The 23,784-nt window shown below is 38.6% G+C and overlaps 4 protein-coding genes across 5 annotated transcripts; 3 read left to right on the top strand and 1 right to left on the bottom strand.

The window, feature by feature from the left end:
• The first annotated feature begins 285 nt into the window (after positions 1-285).
• mrpl32 (mitochondrial ribosomal protein L32) lies at positions 286-2,300 on the top strand. The gene is made up of 3 exons (XM_015398785.1): positions 286-475; positions 1,402-1,586; positions 1,812-2,300. Exons 1-3 carry the CDS (start codon positions 379-381, stop codon positions 2,061-2,063), a joined length of 534 nt encoding a protein of 177 aa, XP_015254271.1. The 5' UTR covers positions 286-378; the 3' UTR covers positions 2,064-2,300.
• Positions 2,301-4,708: 2,408 nt separating this feature from the next.
• On the top strand, positions 4,709-8,384 carry LOC107100337 (telethonin-like). Its single transcript, XM_015398786.1, has 2 exons — positions 4,709-5,331; positions 7,373-8,384. The coding sequence occupies exons 1-2, from the start codon at positions 5,198-5,200 to the stop codon at positions 7,680-7,682; spliced, it is 444 nt and encodes a 147-aa protein (XP_015254272.1). The 5' UTR covers positions 4,709-5,197; the 3' UTR covers positions 7,683-8,384.
• A 229-nt stretch (positions 8,385-8,613) lies between these two features.
• Positions 8,614-11,619, bottom strand: ccdc127 (coiled-coil domain containing 127). Of its 2 annotated transcripts, none has more exons than XM_015398783.1 (4): positions 11,499-11,619; positions 10,838-10,975; positions 10,025-10,269; positions 8,614-9,930 (listed from the first exon to the last, which is right to left on the bottom strand). In XM_015398783.1, the coding sequence occupies exons 2-4, from the start codon at positions 10,965-10,967 to the stop codon at positions 9,484-9,486; spliced, it is 822 nt and encodes a 273-aa protein (XP_015254269.1). In that variant the 5' UTR covers positions 10,968-10,975; positions 11,499-11,619; the 3' UTR covers positions 8,614-9,483. The 2 variants fall into 2 exon arrangements, with proteins under 2 accessions (XP_015254269.1, XP_015254270.1); XM_015398784.1 differs by having other exon boundaries at positions 10,838-10,972; positions 11,499-11,612.
• A 197-nt stretch (positions 11,620-11,816) lies between these two features.
• Positions 11,817-19,849, top strand: sdha (succinate dehydrogenase complex subunit A, flavoprotein (Fp)). Its single transcript, XM_015398792.1, has 15 exons — positions 11,817-11,904; positions 14,640-14,723; positions 14,902-15,063; positions 15,179-15,322; positions 15,445-15,609; positions 15,696-15,844; positions 15,929-16,053; positions 17,268-17,436; positions 17,513-17,708; positions 17,786-17,957; positions 18,049-18,167; positions 18,276-18,387; positions 18,510-18,640; positions 19,514-19,627; positions 19,706-19,849. The coding sequence occupies exons 1-15, from the start codon at positions 11,842-11,844 to the stop codon at positions 19,790-19,792; spliced, it is 1,992 nt and encodes a 663-aa protein (XP_015254278.1). The 5' UTR covers positions 11,817-11,841; the 3' UTR covers positions 19,793-19,849.
• Positions 19,850-23,784: the final 3,935 nt, after the last annotated feature.

Raw genomic sequence — 23,784 nt, 5'->3', positions numbered from 1 at the left:
GTAAATGTACTTTGTTACTTCCCACCACTGCTGTTAATAAATGCTTTTTTTTTTTTTTTTTAAAAGAGCTAGTCTTTTAGAGATTTTTTGTCTGTTAAGTTTAAAGGCTGGATCAATTAGTTTGTATCAAAATATTACGGTTTTTGCATCATTTAACTTCTAGCTAGTGATTCAGTAAGAGAGGAGACGAGGTGAACAACCTTCAAGCAGAAAACGCTGGATTAAAGAAATGTAATTGATTATTGTGTCCACTAGATGGGGGTCACGTACAGACTCAACCCGCCACTAAGACGAAGAAGAAGAAGCCGGAAGATGGCGCTTGTGTGACCGTGAGGTGTTTTGTCATGTTTTGAAGGAGAGGAAAGACGCTGATATAAAATGATGAATTTACCTGCTTTGGTGCAGAGCCTCAGGTTTTCTCTGCTGCGTATTGAAAGCAGACTTCTGCAGTTAACCGGACTGGAAACTCAGGCGGGTGAGTTTTACCCGCATAAATAAAGGCTGCGGATGTTGTAACAAAAACTTGCAGACTGATTAAACGTATTCCGATTCATTTTGTAATATATATTGAGTATATATAGTGATGGGTTATTGAGGCATCTTGAAGCGTTTCGACACATTGCCAAACTGCATTGATACTGTCTGACAGAATACTGACACCTGCTGGACATTTAAAGACACTACAGCTTATTGGATAGACTAAACTGAATTGATTTGATGACCTACTACAATTATATCATTAAAGTTATTCTAGGTTATATTGTATTATTTCATATCTATGTTTAAATTAAAAGTATTTTTTATATTTTTAGATGCAGCCAATAAATAATATGAACATATATCATAATGTAAACATTTAAGGGGAAAATGTGAATGAGGATGCTTGTGGACTAGGATTTTAAATCATATTTTTTAAAACAATAGGTAAAGTAAAAACATTAAATAAACTAAGAGTCAATTTGAAATGACCTTTATTTCAGATAACTTGAGTGATAACTGAGAGGAAAAGTATGACACAATGAGAAAATTAAAATAAAAACGCAACAGCTGAAACGTTCCTGTTCCTTTTAGGCTGCTCCAAAATTCTTGATAATTTTAATGATTAAACCGCAGTAGATGAAGCACTTTTTTTAGCAGATGCCTCATGTTGACAGTTCAGTTAAGTTTGTCAGTCAGTTAGAAACAAATCCTGTATCGGTCACATGACAATCTTGAAAGGACACGTCTACCGATACAGTGTTTTGCTCTATGGGCTCAACGCATGCACCGACGCTTCGGTGTTGCTGGACCTATCACTATTTTGTAATTACAAGGTTGCATGTTGGTATACTATCTCTGCTGATTCTCCATGCTGTCAGCTGTGTAGCTCCTTACTCAATGTTTTTTTTTTCTGTCCTTAAGCTCCTTGTTTGGCAGTGAACGGCCCCGGCCTTCTGCCCCAGATTGACCAGGAATCCCAGCAGGATGAGGAGCAGGGCCCCGGGCTCATGGACAGCATCCTGTGGATGGCGGCCCCCAAGAAGAGACGCACCATAGAGGTCAACAGAACCAGAAGGAGATCTGAAAGCAAACTAATCAAAGTTCAGGTACATTTAGCAGCCATGGCGCATTAGTATGGAGGACCAGGAAAGTCACAGAGATAAAAAACAGTCAAATGTAACATTTCAATCATAGAATTAGAATGACATTTTTCATTTTATAAAAGGGAAAAATAAATGTTATTTATCTATAATTAAATATGACTTTATAATGCACCAAATATTTCTAGGAGAACTTTTTAATCTCTCTGCTTCTCCTGTCTGTTTAACCAGAACAACATTGAGCCGTGTCCAGAGTGCGGCCACTTGAAGCAGAAACACGTCCTGTGTGGCTTCTGTTACGCCAAGGTTAGCAGGGAGACCGCTCTGATTCGTCAACAGATGAGGGAAATGGAAGGCGGCCCCCTGAGGGCCCCGGCTGTGGAAACGGTCGTCCTGTATGAGGGGGAAACGCCGAGCGAGCAGGACAGAGAGAAGAGGATAGTGGAGCGGCCGAGGAAAAGACCTGCCTGGTTCAGCTACTGATGGGGAGCGGGTTTGGTTCTGCTGAGGTCAACGACATGTCGGCGTGTTTTTGTTTTTCCAGGACCATGTTTGTTGTCTCTTAGACATCATTTTTTGATTAAACCAGCCCCATAGAAGAATATCAGAAGAATGAACAACAACAAAAACAGTGGACCTTTTCTGTTCTCCTTTGTTCTTGGATTTTAGGTGATGATCCTCTTCTCCTTTCACAATAAAACTCACTAAATCATTTGTTTTTATTGGTAGTGCTGTTATTATCAATCATCTGATTAGTTCCTCCTTGAAAAAAAAGGGTTTCTTTGGCGATGAGTTGAGGTAAGACCGTGGGGTATGTACCCACTTCAGTTAAGATATGCATGTTTGATACGGTGGAAGCTTAAATTGTTCGGAAAATGTACACCCCCTGTCACCACGGCAACATGTGTTCAGATGGAGTCATGTGTTGCTGACTCTGGTGTCACAGAGCTGAGTTTGAGTTGGTCGGAGTCCAGCATCTTCTCTCTGCCACATTATTCCATCAAACTCAGATTCAGTTTCAGTCTGATCAGACCGACGCTGCCATTCGTCGCGTGGAAAAACGCTCAGGGTGACGTCTGCTTCCTGTGGAGTCTGCTGCAGCTCCAACGCTGCTCTGCTGGAGGACCTTAACTAAAAAGAGACTAGAAGCCTTTATTTTTTTCAGTCTCAAGGCTATCAATAAAACCAGAAACTTTAAAGTACTTTTTTGGGAGTCTAGTCTAAAAAGTAGGATGTTATAAAACTATCTAAAAAAGCAACCAAGCAGCACATTTATGCCCATATTGAGAATGGGGAAATTGTTTACAGCAGCAAAGGGTTATAGTAGAAGTGGTCACACAAATTTGGACCTTAGAAAAGTATAAAAATAACAGATAGGAAAAGAAAGCAAATAGAGTATTGTACTGTGTTTCTACAATATAAATACGCTGTATCTGGAGAATAGAAAATAAACAACAGCTGTGGACAATACAGTACAGTAGTGGAAATGTGAAAAATGACAGCAACGCCAGAGATGTGCAACTATAACAGCAGCATGTTATTTAACTGAGATAGAAACTACAAAAAGACAGGATGAATGTAACTTATTGAGGTTGTTGAGAACAATGATTGTTATAGAGTCTCACAGCTGCTGGGAGGAAGGATCTGTGATGATGCTCCCTGGTGCATTTAGGGTGCAGCCTTCCATTGATGGAGCTTTCCAGGTCAGCAACAGCTTCATGCATGGGGTGGGAAACATTAAACAGAGATGTTATTTTAGTTTCAGTCCACCTCCTGCACTGCGTCCAGAGGGCATCCAATCACAGAGCTGGCCTTCCTTACCCCTATAGCTATGATAGCATTATCTGGATCTTTACCAAGTTTTAATGGTTAAAAAAGAATTCCATAAAATTTGTTTGTAACTTTGTCAGTCACAAAACACACCTTCTTTGAAAATATCAGCAAATTACATCTATAACTTTTATAGCTATTATAAAAACAAAACTAGCAGGAAGCAACCTGCAAATACAGGTTTGCAGGTTGCTTCCCGCTAGCTTGTCAAATCTGCAGACTGCAATTGTATTTTTTATTTTATTTTATTTTTTTACAAAACATGATTATTCATATTGGTTGGAAAGGATCTGCTGACTCTGACCAGACGCTCCTTGATCATGATGACCATGCTTTGATCTAAGCATGGTTCAGGGTCAGCAGGAAGCTGAACCTCTACCTCGGTTTCACGTCCTCCACAGCTTCTTGCAGCTCTACTTCTAACTTCCATCAATCTAGCTGGTCTCTGCTGAAGAAAATTGCCCTCTTAGCATAATGCTGCCACCACCGTGTTTCACAAACATGGTGATGTGGGCAAGTAGCAATTTTATATTAGGCCAAAAAATTAAGTTTTTGTTTCATTTCATCCGCAGTGTTTCTGTGTTCTCTGCATGTTTTTTTGTGAACACTTCTACATGGAGATGTTTATGACTTTCTTTAAGGATGGCTTTGATCTGAAAACTCCAGATTTTGGAAGCAATTGATAGTTGTCCTGCTGGTAGGTCATTCCACTTCAGGAGAGAATCCATTCCATCCAATTCAATGTTAACTAAACCAAATTGAATTTAAATGTAACACATTGTAGGGATTTCCTCATTGGTTTACTGTAGATATTGCTGTAGCTGGGAAAGATCTCCTCTAGTGGTCTGTCTTACAGAGGCTCCTGACTGAAGACACTTGGCTGTTTCTCTGATGGAGGCTCTCGTTACCCTGCCACTTTAGTTGGAGGCTCCTGGCACTTTTACATTTTACAGGGCAGGATTGACTGGTGCCGCGGGTTTGGGATGTTGTTTCATAACCCTGCTTTCAACTTTGCAGCTTCATCTGGTTTCTTAAGGTCAAAAACAGATTTTTAACACATTTTTAAGATCTATATTTGTAAAAGGCAGATCAAAGTGTCATTTTCCTTTCCCACCATACATTAGTTTGTGTCAATATTACAAAGTTAGTCCAATAAAAAGTATTCAAGTTTCTGTTGTTTTTTTTAAACAGAAAATATAAAGTGTTAGTAAGCTGCAAAAAGAGGTTGATAAGGCTTTGGTCTTCTGGTGTGTTAGGAAAACGGTTCTGATTAAAGGTTCTGACTTCAACTATGCAGGCAGTCATTTGATCAGCAGCAGCTTAAACAGATTTCACTTTAATCCATTTAATGTTTCTTTCAGCTCAGGTCTGTAAACCTAGAAGAACAGGGTTACTTCCGTTCCTTTTACCAGCTTTACTTGTTTAAATGGAGGCACAAAGCTGATATCTCCAAGCACATTAACTGGCTATTGAATTTGCTCCATTAATCCTTCCCACTCACGTCATGGAAGCCGTTTCAAAGCTCCTTTTCAGATAAAAACTAACCTCCAGAAAGCCTGAGGGGGGGGTATCCACCAAATACACAACAATATGACACAGAGGAGTAAATATAGCAACAAGACGGGACATTTAAGACATTGCAGCACAGAGGAACTCATCTCAGATTTGTTGATGCTCGATACTGACGCAAAGATCATTTATTACTTGTTTGTTATGTTCTTCTGCCTTAATTTTCATTCAGCTTCAGTGTCAACAGTTTAATCAGAGGCATTGATACGGACGTTACCATGCACTGTGTGAGCAGAGGAGGCAGCTACCTGGTGAACTCCTACTGTGATCTACAGGAGGACAATCTGTGGAAGAAGGAGAGCTACATCTCCTGCTGGCTGAATGTGGTTCTGGAAACGAGACCTCAGTACAGGTGAGTTTAACGCTGAAGGCTGCTGCTTATTATTTGAGTTGATAAATCGCTACCAACAGATTTAGATTTAAATCAATCATTTACTTGTGGAAACATGTTTTTTTCTGACAGGAGTTAATAATGTTTTGAAGAAGCACTAGTTGAAGTTGTTTCAGAAACTATTCAATTTAATTCAGTTTATTTATATGGTGCCAATTCAGAAAACATTTAATCTCAAGGTAATTTACAGAGACAATTCAACCCGGTCCTACAGTCAGATTGGTTCAAAGTTTTCTATCTAAGAAAACCAGTTGATTGCATCGACTCATTGACTTGAAGGCAATCCCTCACACTAAGCATGGCTGTAGCGACAGTGGAGAGAAAAAACTCCCTTTTAACAGGAAGAAACCTCCAGCAAAACCAGGCTCAGTGTGAGCGGCCATCTGCAGAAGCCGACTGGGGTTCAGGGAGACAGAAGCAGAGATACAAAAAGAAACTGTCACCCAGCTCCACAGGCGGCCCTATCCAGGAAACACACAGCCAGGCAGATGAGCTCCGAGCCAGGATGAAAGTGAGCACATCCAGCCAGTCACAGTCAGAGAAACAGGACTACACTGAAAATCAGGGCAAACTTGAACATCTATAAACAAAGGTGTCGATGGCAGCAGCACAGCTGATATTTTTCTCCAGGATGGAGTCACAGCCAAACAGGAACAGACGAGATGAAGCTACTATGAGAAAAAGCAGAGAGAGCATAACATTATAGATTGGACTAACAGATTCTTCTGAATTAGAGAATAGAGATAGAATAAAGCAGAATAAAGAAAAAGGGGTCCCTATGTCCTCCAGCAGTCAAAGTCTAGAGTAGCATAACTGTAGAGATACAGGATCTCTGTTGAAGGAGATAAAAATTAGGGTGATGACACTGAGGTTATCCAAGCTAAATGGTTTGTATCAATGGAAATATGTTAAAAGCTGTTAAAAGAAGTTATAAGGATTGGCTTTCTGTTACACTAATAAAAACTTTTTCACCTATTACTGGGATTGGAAAAACAGAAAACAATTTTAAGACAAACCATTGAAAAAAAAAACTCTTTTATTTTGTCTTAATTGGCGTTAACTTTCTATTTTTGTCTTTGTATATTTGAGCAAAATAATTTCTTAGAATACTGATTGTTTTAAACCTAAATCTGCCATTCTTTAGAACAGTCTTTAGAACAGTCAAAGAAATCTAAATTTAGATGTGCTGCCATGAAGATGAAGACCCTGCTCTCCAGAGAGCATCACCAACCTTGTTTCCTTCTGAGAAGTTTAAATTTAGCTTCTATGTTAACAGCCCCCCCTACACCGGACTACTACACTATGGACATATTTGTCTTCCAGTGGTATTTAACATTTTCTACAAATGATTTTATATAGTTGCTGTATTATGCCTGTCCTCTTCAGTGAAGTTTCTGAAACATTTGGTTATATTTTTTGATGACAAGGATTCATTGACTTCGTTGTTACTTTATATCCTTATTTATCAGTCACTTTACATTGAACCATCTATCAAATGTGTGGCATAAAAAGAAATGGAAGAAACTGGTAATGCATGAATTGGGTTTTAAAAATGTAATGAAACTAAACTTAACTGATTACCAACAAGACAAACTTACATTCAGATAAAGAATGAATCTATCTTCCCTCTTTTAAGAGATTTACATGTTTTACAGAAACAAACCCCTGACAGACCTTCATCTGCAAATATAATAAACCTGTTTAATAAGAATGATAGAACAAGAATAAATCGTTTTTTTTAAACCCTTAAAGAATTTTAGCCATTTAAATAAACCATACATGTGCAACATTTAAAGTTTATGATGCCTGATCTACAAATAATAAACGATACCCTTTGACAAAGTTGATTTCATATTTGTCTGATGGGAAGTTTGTCATCTAAATATCAAAAATCTGTTATGTTTTGTCATGTATTTCAAAGAAGAAATACATGACATAACATAACATATAATCTAGAGAGAATTTTTTGTTGCAGTTTTACAGTGAGTTTGCTGTGTTGCAGGTTGACCCTGTCAGAGACCGACAGAGTTCGCAGAGAGAGTTATAAGCAGCAGCAGGTGGTCCATCTAATGGTTCAGAGGAGCCCCAACCAGACACTGAAGCTGGGCAGGGAGAGGGGAGTCATGACAGAGTTCCAGCTGCCGCTCTCCACCTGCACAGTGCTGCCCGCCAGGAGAAATATTACAGCAGGCAAAGAGGAAACCTCGGCCAAAACTCAGGACCTGTGCAAGCCAGTCAGAGGGAACTTCAGAGCCTCGGGTCTGATGTCCTCTCCAAGAGAAGTCTCTCATCGAGTACCAAGGAGGGAGTAATGAGATTAAAACTGCAGTTCTGGAAATAAACTCTAAACTGTCTGACCTACACTGTAATTTTCAGAGAACTGGACTAATAATAATAGGCAACAAGATCTGCCTAGTTTATATCTATAATAACATCACTATTCAAAAATGCAATAATCTTGCAAACTATGATTTATACTGGTAAAATAAAACTATAACAAAAGTCGTGTTAAGCTTTTGATTCCAAATGTAGAAATAAACATGTTGGTTTAAACAGTATGGCCTGGTCTAATATGAAATATAACAGTTTTTAACTTTCAATTTTAACATAATCCTGGCTATATCTACTCATGCAAATATTGCAAACATCTAGTCTCAGATTAAAAGATCTGCATACAAGATGCAGAGAGCGCCCCCTTCTGGACAATGTATAGTTTGAAGTAAGAAAAAAACCCTAACCTGGCATAATCCAGATTCAAACTGTGTAGAAGTCAAATTGAACTACATGTATGGATCTGGAAAGCATCCAGTAGAAAGTGTTTGCAAAAGGGAGGGACAGTCAGTACAATTCTTGAGCTGATTGGGTGCGTTTCTCCCATGTGAGTTTTTAGCCAATCACAGCCACAGTAGCAGCTGAGAGATTCTTTGTTTAATGGAGTAAACTCTCTTAGCAAATATGGTCTGGAGGAATGTGTAACCATATACCCATCCACAAAGGTAAAAAATCACAGCCCCTTTCTAATTTTTCCGAAAGAAATAGAGGGTATTCTAGCTAAAACCGGTCTTTGTTTTACTTCAGTGTTGCCCCTCTAGTTGACGCGTTGACATTGATCCCGAACATTTCTGTATCAACAACAAATACACCTTTCAGTTCCTGGCAAGATGTATTTTCGTGGGTTTGAGAATTTGCAAATCTCACGACAATTCATCTTGCTTGCAAGGTTAAAAAAAAAGACAAGACAACTGAAAAAAAAAAAAAAATCTATTGAAAAAAATACATTCAGAGGATTGCACATGGTGGTCAGTACATGTGAACTCATGACAGCACATTTTACACGGTTCTGGAAAAACAACACAACGGCCAGGTTTTCCCATGAAAAAAGCTACACGTGTGCATGAAGTCGCTTTACGTGTGCCTTTCAGTGCAGACCCATCTGAGAATTCTAGTGTTTTTGTTATTTTTTAGTATTAAAGATTTGTTCTTCCTTTTTTAACATGCAACTTAGATAAAGTGCTGTCCCCAAGATTTTTTTTTCCTGAAGTCAAATTTAATAAGACACATCTTTTCAATTTGATGAAATAATCCCACTGAGAAAGATTAAAACCTGAGGAAATGACAGAGACAGGTGATAAGGTGTCCCTACGTCCCACTAAAATTCATTTGACGAAGAAAATATGCAGAACATTACCATTTTATCAACAGAATATTTAGTGTTTCACTTCATTCTGAATTGTGTGCAAAATATTCTCAAAGTATTAAAATAACAGACGCATTTTTACCCTTGTCTTTAAAATGGAAGTTAAAAAAGTTATAAGTAAATGCTGAGAATATTTTAACTTAATTTTAAAAAGAAAATGTTTTTTATTCTCTTAAAAGTGCCATCAGATGCCACCTGATTCTCCTAAGTGCATTTTAACTTACCAGTTAAATTAAAGCTATCAAGTCTTGATATATGTATTTATGATGCTCCCTTAACTCAGAGGGGAGTTAGACAGAAGCATGATGGGAAAAAAACACATCTGAATAAAATGACCTCTTCGGTATTTGCATAACATTCCTATCAGAAATCACGTTTCCAAGCAAAACAGGATGCCAAAAAATAGCTTAACTGGGTTACTTTAGGAGACTCTGGATTTTCCCTTCAAATATGGCTTCTTCAGCTCTTTTGTGTTTCTGCAGAGTTATCTGCAGCTGCCAGTACTTCAAGTAAACCCACATGAGGCTTCCATTCTTCCTTTTGTCCATGTTCATCAGATCTGCACAGTGTTTGTCTCTTTTAAAAATGTCCTTCAAGTCCGACTCTAGACCCAGCTCTGCAGCGACGGGATCTTTGACGACCTTAAGCAGCATGTTCTTCTCCATCTCCAGCCGATGATCTCGGGGCTGGAGGAGGGAGCAGTAGGCGTTCTGACGCTCCACCAGCAGACCCTCCAGCTCCCTCAGAGTGGCTGAGGCTCGCTGATACCAGCTGGTCTCCCTATCCAGGGCGTCACGCAGTGCAGCACCGGCAGCGCCAGATTTGACCAACTTCTGCTTCTCTGTGTTCAGTGCCTCTCGCTCCTTACAGAGAAAATAATAGGTTTTAAATTAAAGAACACAATAGATAGAATAAATAAGAATATGAATGAATATTAAAAATGTCATGGAGGAATACCTGTTCCAGTTGTTTCCGTTCCTGGATTAGATGCTGGCTATGAGAGACCAGCGCCTGCTGGTATCCTTTCACCCTCTGTTTCTCCTTCTCTAGCTCTAGCTCAAGCGTAGCCACTGCCCGGCGGCTCTCTGTTAGCGTGTCTCTGTAACGAGCCTCCATCTCACTTTTTATCGTGGACATGTCTTTGTCGTACTGAACTTTAATCTTCTGGATCTCATTCTGAGAATCCCTCGTCCATATCCAACCTTAAAAAAGCAACCAATGAAAGTATTTATATATATATATATTTTAATCTTCAAGATTTATAACCAGAGTAGCATAGTGAGCACTGGAGTCTATATCCAGTCCTACGAAAAATAAAATTGAGATCAGAAAGGAACACAAAATGGCTAACGTTCATTTAGAAGTCAGAATTTTTTTTTTCCTATATGAACATAAGATTATTACGGATTTTCTACTTTTTAAGTTTCCATAGTTAGGGTTAGGGTTAAGCATTTCTATACTATACTATATCAAACTATATCAAAAATTAAAGACTTTTTTTTAGCTTAAGTTGTACCAAATATTTTCCTATTACATTCCATTTTCTATTTTAATCACAGGAAAGATATTGTTGCTGAATATGGTCAATTGTTTAATTTTTGAGAATGATTTAAGCAAGTGTAGAGCTTCCAGGAAGTAAAGCTTCATGAGATGGAAGACAGGAAAACATACAACTTGGTCTGCTTTTCAATCCAGTGTTTCTCTCATTATTAAAAAGAAAGAAAAACCCAATCCAAACTAGTAAAGAGGCATCTTCGTTGTTCAACTTACGAAATGCTGCCAGTCCCAGCATGGGCACAAGCAGGGCGTAGTTCCATTGGTTGCCATCACCAGCACCCGCCTCCCTCCCTCTGGGGTCAGGTTGGATGTTCCATCTGGGGGGGTCATTCAAGTTGTTCATGGAGCCTGCTAGAAAGATTAAAAAAATTAATAAAAAAACACTACATTTATATTCACTTGAGTCTTCTGCAGCTTGCATTTTGATTTACAGATTTAACCAGGGTTTTGAATAATTATAGAAAAAACATTTATTTTAGATTCTGATGACAAAACCAACTGCAAAAGTGAAGACCAAGAGGATAGGTTACTGTAAAAAAAAAAATGTAGCTATTTTACTTTTTAAAAGCTTAAACTTAAGTGTTGGATATTGGATATAAATATTTATTTATTTAAGCATTTAGAAAATTAACCGTAACAACACAAACAAGGCTGAATAAAGTTGTAGAATTATTTTACAGTCTATGGTGATGGACACTGAGCAGGTTTGACATTTTAGCCTAACAAAAACAAAGCTAGCATCAGCTAGCATGCTGGCTAACCTTTAGCTTTGCAGCTGCAGTATCGGACTTTAAGTCAACAATGGGAAATATAGCTGAGCCACAAATATATAAAACCATTACTTATTTGTTTAATGTATACTGCTGAGTCTCACCTTGAATCAAATGCCTAGGTCACTTATGCATTTGTTCCTACACACTCCGCTTATACAATAAAAAAACGCATTCTCCTCCACTCAGTATGACAGGGAGGTCTATGTAAGTTATCATTCATAATGCTAAATAAACATGTTCAAAAATAACGGTGTATTTTTTTCTGAAAATAAATGATCTATTTTACTGGATTATCTTCTTTAAAATGATTTCATATTTTTTATTAGTAAGAAATATTAGATTCAAAACAAATACCCACCCCTCTTCGTATAGTGGTTCAGTCCAGTCCGACAAAGTATTTCTTCCTCCAGCACCAGCGGAGGAACCAGTCATACTTCAACCAACATGGCGACCGTACGCGCTGCGTCCTGTCTTCTCTCCAAGCGGGTGCTCTCTAACTCGAAAGCGGTCAGTAACCAGAACTGAACATTCAAACATATTTAGGAATATTTTTACATATATATTTTTTGAATATGTGTATAAGTTTGAGTCAGTATATTTGAGCTGGCAGCAAGTGAAGCTTGCTTTCATAACCGCCGAGTTGCTGCTTGCGTAACCTATTATGTAGCATAGGGTGTCTCAATGTGACACTTGAAGAACATCATTTTATCCATCCCATTTAAGGATAACAGTTCGGTTCGACTTATGCCACATGTGTAATTTAAAAAAATTATAACTCTCAGATAATATTTTAAAGAAGAAAAGCACTTCAAATCAAAACTTTGTAATCAAACCTACAGATGGACTTGCATGATCCTAAAATGAGAACACATTTTATGTAAACACCTGACCAGGACTTGCTTATAAATAAGCAGGACAAATTTTGATATATAATATCAGTTTTTCAGCAGCTTTAGATGACATTCTTTTGCTGAAGTCCATCAGTGTCATCCATCATGAATATTTAACTCCTTTGTTAATCACGAACAGCTATTAAAAGTGCAGTTTTCTGAAATTTTGAATTTGGTGCAAAAGGTGTCTCTACACAGCACAGCCATCCAGGGAGGAGAAGGTGCCACTTAAGAAAAAAAACAAAACTGCCACCTTTCAAGATGGCGGATGCATTACCAAGATATTTTTATTGAAAACAGGACTTGCTTACAAAACACATACTTATGGATACCTTATCTATTTTATTTCTTTGTAAGATGATGAATATCTTTAAAGAAAACATGGGTTTCATGAGTTATAATCTAGTTACACATGTTGTAATAAAAAGTGCGTAAGACAGTTTTAATTTAATTGTTGTTTCTGTTTTAATGTAGTTGGTTTTATCCCATAAACCATCAATTAAATCTTCTGTTCCATAGCTGTAGGATTCCCTTGTAAGAGGAAGCTTCCCTTTTTTTCTAGCAGTTTTATTTGTCTATATCCTTCTTCATTTATGTAGGCTTCTATACATGACACTGCTAAAAGGAAGTTCATGAATGATAAAGTGGTCCTAAACCAATAATAGTAATTATTTGTTTTCTCTTTGGGATCAATAAAGTATTGTTTTTATTTAATTGTAAAAAAAAACAATAAACCCATCCTAGAAATCAAAGCTATCTTTACTTAAAGATCAAAAGCAAACATCTGTTTTCACAAAAGAACAAAAATCTACCATTAACATCTTTCTACACTTCCTTTGATAATTTAGCATAACAAAACCTAGCTGATGCATTAGTAATTAAAATGCAACACAATAACACAAGACTGAAATATTTTATTTTATTTTTTTACATTTGGCTGATGTAGTTTGCATATCTTGAAAACAACTAAGTCATTCATCCTATTAAAGTTGAGTCTTTAATTGGCTGTTCTTATTTTTGATAAGCAGGTGGGTCAGCCAATGATGCAGAGCAGATTTTGATACAAAGACAGGCGACTCTACACTTATAATGTAGTACTTTACTGCTTTTTATTTTCAAAACTCTCAGGAAATAAACATGGGGAACCGATTATGATTAATCAAAATATAGTGAGATAAATTATTACATTCTTGTTTTTATGGAAACACTGCATGCTGGGTTATGATTCTAATGTTAAGAGAAAAAAAAAGATTTATAAATATTAACATTTCTGTCCAGTAGACTTGTGTGATTTATTGATTACAGGAATGCATCTAATTCCAACACCCCAGGCTGGAACTGGAGCCTCCACATTTCAAAAATAATTTTTGTGGAGATCTGCAGGATATGTTTCTGTTGTTGAGAAGTTTGTCCTAGCTCTGCTGAATTTGTCTGAATCTGATATTCTTTCTAATATTCTTTTATACAAAAAGATAAAGAGAAAACATGCCTTATCTCTTCTTTTGATATACATAATAGTTTTGAATCTAAGAGAAGATTAAGAGATCATCCCTATTTATCCTATAAAACATATTTCTAATATTTCTCTTACCTTTATCTTAAAAAAAAAAAAAAAACCTAATCAAAATGCTTAATCAGGGCCAAAAATGTGACAGTGACAGACTGTTGTGATCTGGACCTGGAGTTTTTAAACATTTGGGAGTTCCAGGCTTTTACCCCCCACAACGAAAGTACCGCAGATAAGGACCCCCTATTGGTGACTAGACCACACCTTAAGATTTTATATGATTATTTTACTCTGTATTTTAAATTAACAGTACAGTACAATATATAATATATGTAGTGATTAGTAAACGTAAAGTACTTCTGAGTCGTCTTTAAGCGGTTATCACCCCTCATTAGTTTTAAGTGTTAATTTATTCACTATTTTAAGCTGAATAATTTGTGATGGGATTTAGTTGTGGGAGTGGTGGCCTAGTGGTTAGGACATAGATCTTGGAATCCTGAGGTTCTGAGATTGAGCAAGACCCTTAACCCCACACTGCTCCCCCGGCGCCACATGATGGCAGCCCACTGCTCCCCAAGGGAAGGGGCTAAATTCAGAGGTACATTTCTCCAATGTGAGATCAATAAAGTTTAATTATTATTATTATTATTATTCATTTCTATCTTCTGAGAGCAGCACAGATTGAATCGATAACTTTTAATTGTTTATTAAATCAGTGGGAAATGTTGCCAGTATCTTAATATACTAACAAGCCAGCCTCAAACTGTATTGCTGATATTTTTTACTGTCGCTGTGTTGATGACTTTCATGTCCTTCATGTGACTCTTTAACTGTTTCGCTGGCAGGTTCCCGCCGCTGCCGTTCAGGGCTACAGGAACTTTCACTTCTCCATCTATGGCAAGAAGAACAATGCCAAAGTAGCAGATGATGTGAGTTCTTCTTTTGTTTAATTGAAAGTCGCAATGATTTCTGTTATCTGGCCTTCATATATTTGGAAATGGTACTTTAGTTAAGTAATAGTACTCTGTGTCTAAAAAGTACTTTGAGTTTTAATGCAAACTCTTTTATTTCCCGTTAAAAACAATGTTTTTCTTTGTCTGCCTTCAGATCTCCACCCAGTATCCTGTTGTGGATCATGAGTTTGATGCCGTGGTGGTGGGAGCTGGAGGAGCAGGGCTTCGTGCTGCTTTTGGCCTGTCGGAGGCTGGCTTCAACACGGCCTGCGTCACCAAGCTCTTCCCCACCAGGTCTCATACTGTCGCTGCTCAGGTACGCTGATGTTATGGTTTATGCTAACGGGAACGCGAGTCATGTTGGCGACACACAGCTGTAAGTAGTTAAAGTTTAGTAGTGCTAATGTTTGGTTAATTATTCCTCTTCTTAGGGGGGGATCAACGCAGCTCTGGGTAATATGGAGGAAGATGACTGGCGCTGGCATTTCTACGACACAGTGAAGGGATCCGATTGGCTCGGAGACCAGGACGCCATCCACTACATGACAGAACAGGCACCTGCAGCCGTAGTGGAGGTTGGATCTTACTCATTTGTCGTTCTGCCCACTGAGGATGATTATGAAGGCTTAATCCTTGATGTTATGCTACTTTAACTGTTCAATTACACGGAGGATTCATGTTTCTTACCTTTTATCAGCTGGAAAACTTCGGCATGCCCTTCAGCCGCACCGAAGAAGGGAAGATCTACCAGAGAGCCTTCGGTGGTCAGAGTCTCAAATACGGAAAGGGGGGTCAGGCCCACCGCTGCTGCTGCGTGGCAGACAGAACGGGACACTCCCTGCTGCATACGCTTTATGGAAGGGTGAGAACGCCAGCGCCCCCTTTGTCGTTTCTGTTAATACTCATTTTACTGCGTTTCACTGCTCATTCTTCCTGCCCTTTGTCCAGTCGCTCCGTTATGACACCAGCTACTTCGTGGAGTACTTTGCCCTGGATCTGCTGATGGAAGACGGCGTGTGTAAAGGAGTAATTGCTCTGTGCATGGAAGACGGTTCCATTCACCGCTTCAGATCTCAGAACACCGTCATCGCTACTGGGTAGGACACTCATTTAAGCTGTAGCTCTGTGTTGTCATGTTAGGAGTGGTGGTGGTGATGAGAGTTTAAAATTTTTTCTTGTAGGGGTTATGGAAGAACATATTTCAGCTGCACATCCGCCCACACCAGCACAGGAGACGGGAACGCCATGGTTACCAGAGCCGGCCTGCCGTGTCAGGACATGGAGTTTGTGCAGTTCCACCCCACTGGTGAGAAATGTATTGGATGCATATTTGCATTCTTATTGTCATAACCTTGCCTTTCTTACTTGGCTGGATAAAGAGCAAGTCATGAAAAAGGTGATTAAATAAGTTTCAAACCTTTGTTCACTAATCAAATGGAAAAGTTGTTGCTAGATTGGATCTATGCAGATTTAATTTGAGGCATTGGTTTAAACCAATGTCGGCAACTGGTTGCATATCTTCAGCTCAAACAAGCATCTGGAGCTGAAGAAGCCAGAGTTGGACCGACGTAATGTCAGATCTAACCTTAATATGGCATTTTAGATAGAGATTCATTAATCCAGTTTTTTCCAATCTGATAGGTCGGCTAAGCGTATCAGTTGATATCAGATACAGTCTGATTCAACTGTTAAATTAACTATATAACTTGCCGCATGAGTGAAGGCTTTAGACTTGTTAAAAAAGGTAAATAAACACAGATATAAACTTGCTTTATATCATTTATTGAGAAATAAGCAGCAAAAAGAAGTAAATAATGGTTCCATGTAAAGGTTACTGGACTGGATCTATATCGAATTCCTAATCTATCCAATCCAGCTTAATAGCAGATATCTGATATGTGTGTCTACTTTGTGGAAAAACATTGTGGAAAAACTGTAAATTAGCCATTTTTTTTATGCAGTAGATTATAAATACTATGTGGAATCACGAATACACAATTTTCCTCCCAAGTATTTTTGACTGTTTATTAGTTTTCTCTTTGTTTTCTTGCTCTGACCATTGATCTAAAACTGCTTCTTTTTACACATGGATTGGATCATAACTCCAGTTAGACATAGTGTGACAGATGTGCCTCTCACAAGGACTGAAGGTCATCCTTATTTTTGTTCCTGCCAGACATTTGACACCAGGCTCACTAGTGACATTGCGTAATCCTGTTATACAGTGACGATGCCAGTGTGGCATTAGCTGTCTGTAAATCTGTATTCATTTTAATTTTATTTATCATTTTAAACACAAACATTGTTCAAAAATTGTTTGCTTGCTTTTTTTTTAATCCTTATGTCCAACTTTCCCCTCCTTTTGTTTAGCCTGTCCTTTCTTCCTTTAATGATATTTCAAATATTAAAATGATAAAGGATAAAAGATGGGGAATTCTTGGGATTGTGGTCTGGTTGACACTGGAGTTGTGGAGGCGCATTTCCTCAGATGGTCATTGCTTTAACTTGGGATGTTTGCAGGAATCTATGGAGCTGGTTGCCTGATCACAGAGGGTTGCCGTGGTGAGGGAGGAATCCTGATCAACAGCGAGGGGGAGCGCTTCATGGAGCGATACGCACCCAACGCCAAAGATCTGGCTTCCAGAGACGTGGTGTCCCGCTCCATGACAATAGAGATCAGGGAGGGCAGGTACGGACAAAAACTATTTGGTTGTTGTAGATGTTTAACAATGAAACGATATCTAACATGTCTTTTCCTTCTATAGAGGTGTAGGTCCAGACAAGGACCATGTGTACCTGCAGCTCCACCACCTGCCTCCCCAGCAGCTGGCGACTAGGCTGCCTGGAATCTCCGAGACGGCCATGATCTTCGCTGGCGTCGACGTTACTAAGGAGCCCATCCCCGTCCTGCCCACAGTTCATTACAATATGGGAGGCATACCCACCAACTACAAGGGACAGGTACGGCCTCTGTTCCGATCCTCCGACCATTAATTAATCTCAACCGTTATTCTGATGGTGATTCTTTTCACTGTCAGGTGATTGATCACACCAATGGCGAGGACAAGGTGGTTCCTGGTCTGTACGCCTGTGGTGAGGCGGCGTGTGCCAGCGTCCATGGAGCCAACCGGCTGGGGGCCAACTCCCTGCTGGACCTGGTGGTGTTCGGGAGAGCCTGCGCTCTCACCATCGCTGAGGAGCACAAGCCTGGTGAGGATCCGTTTCATTCTGGGAGAAATTTAAGACACTACACGGTTTCCTTGTTCATTTAACTAATGCTTGTTTTTAAAATCTTTTTAAGGCGAGAAGCTGTCTCCTCTAAAGCCCAGCGCCGGAGAAGAGTCTGTGGCTAACCTGGACAAGCTGAGGTTTGCTAATGGAAGTCTGAGAACGTCTGAAATCAGGCTCAACATGCAGAAGGTGCAACTTTAAATACAGACATCAGTGGACTCTGGATTTGTCACTTCCACACAGGAGCTAAAAGGTGTTCATCAAAGGCTAAGACGCCTGCTTTATTTCTGTGCTCAGGCTATGCAGAACCATGCTGCCGTGTTCCGTACCGGCTCTGTTCTGGAGGAGGGATGTGGAAAGTTAGACGACATCTATCAGAGCATGGAGAAGATCAAGACCTTTGACAGAGGTAGGGACTGGTTTCCTTAATGGCTTCTCTGGATCACGCTGTGGGGTGGGGGGGGGATGCTTAAGGAGTTTATTATCTTTGTTTTTTTCCCTTCTCATTTAGATTTTTGTGTTTTGTTTTAGGAATTGTGTGGAACACTGATTTGGTGGAATCCCTGGAGCTGCAGAACCTCATGCTGAACGCTGTCCAAACCATCAACTCTGCTGAGCAAAGAAAGGAGAGCAGAGGAGCCCACGCCAGAGAGGACTTCAAAGTAAGTTCTTAGATTTTCCCTTATTTACCTTAGACCCCTGGAACATCTTTGACTGAGTTTTTATCCATGTTTCTGTTTCCTTGCTCACTTTAAGATGCATTATCTCAGTATTAATTGGCATTATGTCCTAGTGTATTTTCCTCACTTCCTTCTGAAATGATCATATATCTGCTGTCAGTGGAAGCAACAGACATGCTCCCTTATATTTATTACTCTTGCATGTTTATTACCACTGTGTTCTTGGACACAATTAATACAAAAAGAGAAGAAGAATATGGCAATTAGGTTTCAAAATATGTCTCATAATTTTGGCCACTTGGGGGCGCTCATTGATACTTTATGGAGAAACTGAGTTCAAAGCAAAACTAAGTACCTGTTAAAAAACATTCTTCCTTGGAAACCTTCACTTTATCAAGCATCATGACCAACATGCAAAATAATGGAGAAGTTATACTTTGGACTATGCTCATTAATCCATATTTATAAAAAAATAAAAGCACTCCTGGCAAAATTATGCTAGATGAGTCTTTAAATGGTTTTGCATTTATAGTTTGTTTGTACTTCTGTTTATTAGCTTTTATAGTTTACCAGCTGTTTCAGGATCAATCGTTAGTGCTAATGTGGCAGAACCTCATTTTTAATGTTAGGGGTCAACTTAGAGGCCTGGTGTGAATTAACTTTAGAGTAAATTTTAGGGTTGGTCATAAAGCATTAACTAAGGTGAAGATCAGTTAATGTAAAGTCCTATGAGTAGAAATACAAACTTGGTAACGTGGTAAAAATGTACCGTAGTCTGTCACCATGGTAACCTAAGCTGCACATAGCTTACTTCCTGTCTGGCTGCTCTCTAAATCCGCCACCTTTATGTTCCAGGATCGCATCGACGAGTACGACTACTCCAAGCCCCTGGAGGGTCAGCAGAAGAAGCCCTTCGATGAGCACTGGAGGAAGCACACCATGTCATACGTAGACCCCAAGACCGGAAAGGTATGCTTTGCTCCGTTTATTCAGATTTCAAAATAATCTGTGATGTCTTAACACACCTTTCATTCTGCCCGCTAACAGGTGACGCTGCGTTACCGCCCGGTTATTGACCACTCTCTGAACGAACAGGAATGTGCCCATGTTCCTCCTGCCATCCGCTCTTACTAAGAAGATCTCACCCCATCTCGTCCTAAACAGAAGGATAATTAACTGTTATTTAAGATGGAAAAAAAGCCTTTTTCTTTTAACAGAGAAAACGGTTCATGTTGCACATTTGTAACCATGTAGAGTTGCTGATTATAAAACCTGCCAGTTTCAGATCTTGGTGTCACATTCCTGTTTCTGTCCTCCATGCGTGCTTAGCCCGATATCTATTAGCAAGGGTAGCGTGGCCTCACATACACACACCGCCTGAGCTCTGTTATTGTAGATTGTAGAAACTCTGACAAGTTAAGGACAGGAGAATAAGTAACAGAAGAAGAAAAGTGAAAAGCGTAAGCTTCTCGTTTTAAACACTTTTGAAATTCTCTGCTTTTTGTTGAGTGTAGACACGGTGAGAATAGATGTAATTCAACAGGCCTACATCTCTGAAAGAGCAGGAAGTATGTAAATATTTCAGAAATGTATAATGAATATGCTGAGTTTTACTGTATGCACCATTTAAAGCATCTCCTCTCTTTGGGCTGCATGTGCTTAATGTTTTGGTCTCCTCACAGCTTCTGTAGCTAATTTAATGAGCTAAAGCTTTCTGCAGTATCTCACCATGAATGTTAACTCTATACTAGCTGTTCAAATATCTTCCACCCGATTTTCACCTCAGCTAATAGAACAATGGCTCCTGTTCTACACTCTGTTATTGTTACTCCTTTGAAGGGTATTTTGCAGAAAAGGTAGTGTCTCTATCAGAGTAAGCAGCAGGACTAGGGTCCTATTCAAAAGTCAGAAAGTTGTTGATGTGAGGGGATTGCATTAGCCCTGAGCAGATGTACTCCAGATCCATTAAGTCTTCATATTAAAGGTGGAAATAAAAGCCGTTTTTTTGCCTTAATGCAAAAAAAACAAAAAAAAACATGCATTGTTCCTCATGTTTTGAATTTGTTAAAGGGTGACTTAATTTATTTTCTGGTTTTGCAGGGAAAAATGCCTTCATTCTAATTATTTTTTTTCTTCATTTGTATACGTTTTCATATATTCAATAAAGTTTGTGCTATGCATTGAAACAAATTGGTTTTACCTTGTGGGATGAACTGGGTTCAGCAGTGGGGCTACTTTTGCAGTGTCAAGCTTGTTCTGTATGTTTATGTATAATTCTGGTAATGAATCCATATTCATGATCTATGCAGAGCTCAATCGATGTGTGATGCCTTGATCAGCTTTTGATTCAGGGTCCCACCTGCTACCTCATGCTTTTTTTAACATACTGTCCATTTAGACATTTTCTGGCAACTAGTATGTATTGAGCTGACTTCAAGGCAGTGTGATACATAATGCAGTAAATGCACATAACTTGGAAAAGTTTCTTTTAAGTTTTAAGTAATTTTGTTTTATTCTGAGTTAAAGATTGCTGAGTTTAGGTTTGCTGGCCAGATTATTTTGCTGGCATTAAACTGATAAGGGAGTGCAGTGTTCAAGGAGCAGCCTACCCAAAAACCTGCCAGATGAACTACACCAATAATGTGCCAGTCTGGTTTTGTAGGAGATGGTACATTGCAGATCTACATTCCCTTCTGTATTATGATCTATTTGTTCACATGTAACACTTTTTTTTAATAGCATAAATATCAACCCTTTCACAGAAAAACAGTAAAATGTGTGTTTCGTATTTCATTTTGTTTTTTAAAAAAAATCGGCAAAGAAATTATAGCTTCTTTTCTTACCTAAAATATGTAACATTGTTCGGAAAAAGCTCTTCAGCAGGAAATTAAAATATTCACAAGTCAAAATTGCTTAGAAATAACTTTATACTTCAGTGACTCTTTAAACAAAGTACCCTCCTCCATGTTTTCCCTGCTTTCTGATCTCAGGAAGAAAATTATAGTTTAGAGGCACTGACTGAATGAAAGTGTGTGCCTTATACACCACTCTCAATTCAATCTTAGATCCGGTACTTAACCTGTAATGGATCTCTTGGCTTCTGTACAGTTTTAATACATGGCATTCATTTAATTAAACAGTAGTAAACCATCCAACCTGAAGACTATACAGTGTGGAGCTCAACCAGCTAGAGAGATTATATTAACCAAAGTATTTTATTTAACTTTGTTGGGCAATGCAGCAATAAATCTTCACAAGTTGTTGAGATGTTCTCTTTTGAGAATCAAACATCTGACTCAATTTGTGATAATGGTTTAAAGGAAGGAAATGGAATCTGGAAAGTTTTCCATTAAAACTAGAACCAAGTAACACTGTTATCCACAAGCTAATGGCCACACTTATGAAAAACAGCATCTTCTTTTCAGGAAGTTCAGTGACAGTGAGGACCCAAATAATTTGGTCTAATGGACAAAAAGGTGCAGTTTAGCTGGTCTAAACACTAAGATAATGTAGAGGGGGAAAAAAGTAATTAGCTTACCCCCAAATGGAAGATTTAAGGCTCATATCAGGCAATTTTTATTCAAATATTGTCTTCAAGTTCTTATTTCATATGTCTAAATATATCACTTGTTTAATTATCATATATATAAATCACAACTAGTGTTGTGCAGATGCCATTTTTTGCCCTGATACCATCTGCTTGAAACTGATTTGTGTGTATATACTGTATGAAGAACTGCATACTGCTTGGATGTAGAATAACTGCCATCATGGCTTTGTCAAGCTGCTGCCTATCTTTGTGAAGCAGGAAAAAGACTAAAGCAAAGTGAATCCAGTAAAACTTTATATTGCCTACCTGGAATGGGTGACAATAGTTTTGGCTCTCAAAATGGTATCGGTGCCCTATTTGTTGGTACTCGCCGATACAGATGCCACCATTTTAGTTCATTATCGGTGCGCTGTCGGATACTGGTATCAGTGCAACACTAATTACAACCATATAGTATAATTATACACCTAATAAAAGGGTAATTCTCTCTTAGCTAATAGTTACATTTCACCTTCAATGAAAAAGGGGTCTATGTTGTTATCCTGTTTAAAAACTAGATGTCTAGATGCATTGTTTATGGAGTCTGTTTTCGTGATTTCATCAATTCCAGGGGTTAGTTCATCAAACAGTATGTGCAAAGATCTAGAGGAATATTACAGTTTTATGCACGTAGAGTCTTTCTGATCTTATTTGGTTCCCCTGTTTATATGAAAAGAGATTAATATTTCCCACCTACAACACCCTGAACAACATCCTGACCCATGTAATGACTTAGTTTCTTAAGCTCTGATGGTTTAGGAAGGAATTTCTGCCTGAAAATAATTAATTAATTAATTAAACTAATTAAATCAAATGTCACTCCAAGTTATGAAGTGGTTAAATAATACTTTTCAAGTGGAACCAGTATTGTAAATGTCATCATTCCTGGCTATGTGCTTGGGGTTGTTGTCAGACTGGAAGACCCAGCCTCGACCTCTCATCTTCAATGCTCTAACTTGGGGAAGGAGGTTGTTCCCCAAAATCAAGAGAAGAAAAATCTAGAAATTCCACAGGAAAACATAATGATTACAATGTCATATTCAAACTAGTCAACCAGACAGATTCTTTTACAGATTGAAATCCGGTGCAGTTAACAAAATCGATAAATAAACTTGTAGGAGAAGTCCGAAGTGCCAGAATACTCTATACTGGAGACCTGTTAATTAACTGCAGAGACAGCGTTCAGCAAGGCAAAGATTAACAAGACTGAGGGGGAAGAGTTCAGTGCAGCTTGGTGGAGAACAAAAAGATTAGCAGGGGAGTCATTGGAGGAGTTCCTCTAACAACGATGTGAAAGGTATACTGTAGAGCACGAATATGGAAAATGTGGGAAAGAAGATAAAATCAAATGCTGTAACTGTGGTGGAGAACATACTGCTGCATATAGCGATTGTGAAGTGAGTAAAAGATCTGAAGAAATTAGAAAAGTTAAATTAGAGCTCGGAATAACTCATGCTGAAGCTGAAAAAAGGATCCCATGGACAGAAAAACCCAAACCAACAGTTAAGCAAATAAGTTCAAAACCTCTGGAGCAGCA

This window comes from Cyprinodon variegatus, unplaced genomic scaffold (genome assembly GCF_000732505.1).
Source record: "Cyprinodon variegatus isolate N-32 unplaced genomic scaffold, C_variegatus-1.0 Scaffold961, whole genome shotgun sequence".
NCBI lineage: Eukaryota > Metazoa > Chordata > Actinopteri > Cyprinodontiformes > Cyprinodontidae > Cyprinodon > Cyprinodon variegatus.
This window is presented reverse-complemented; position numbering and strand designations above follow the sequence as displayed.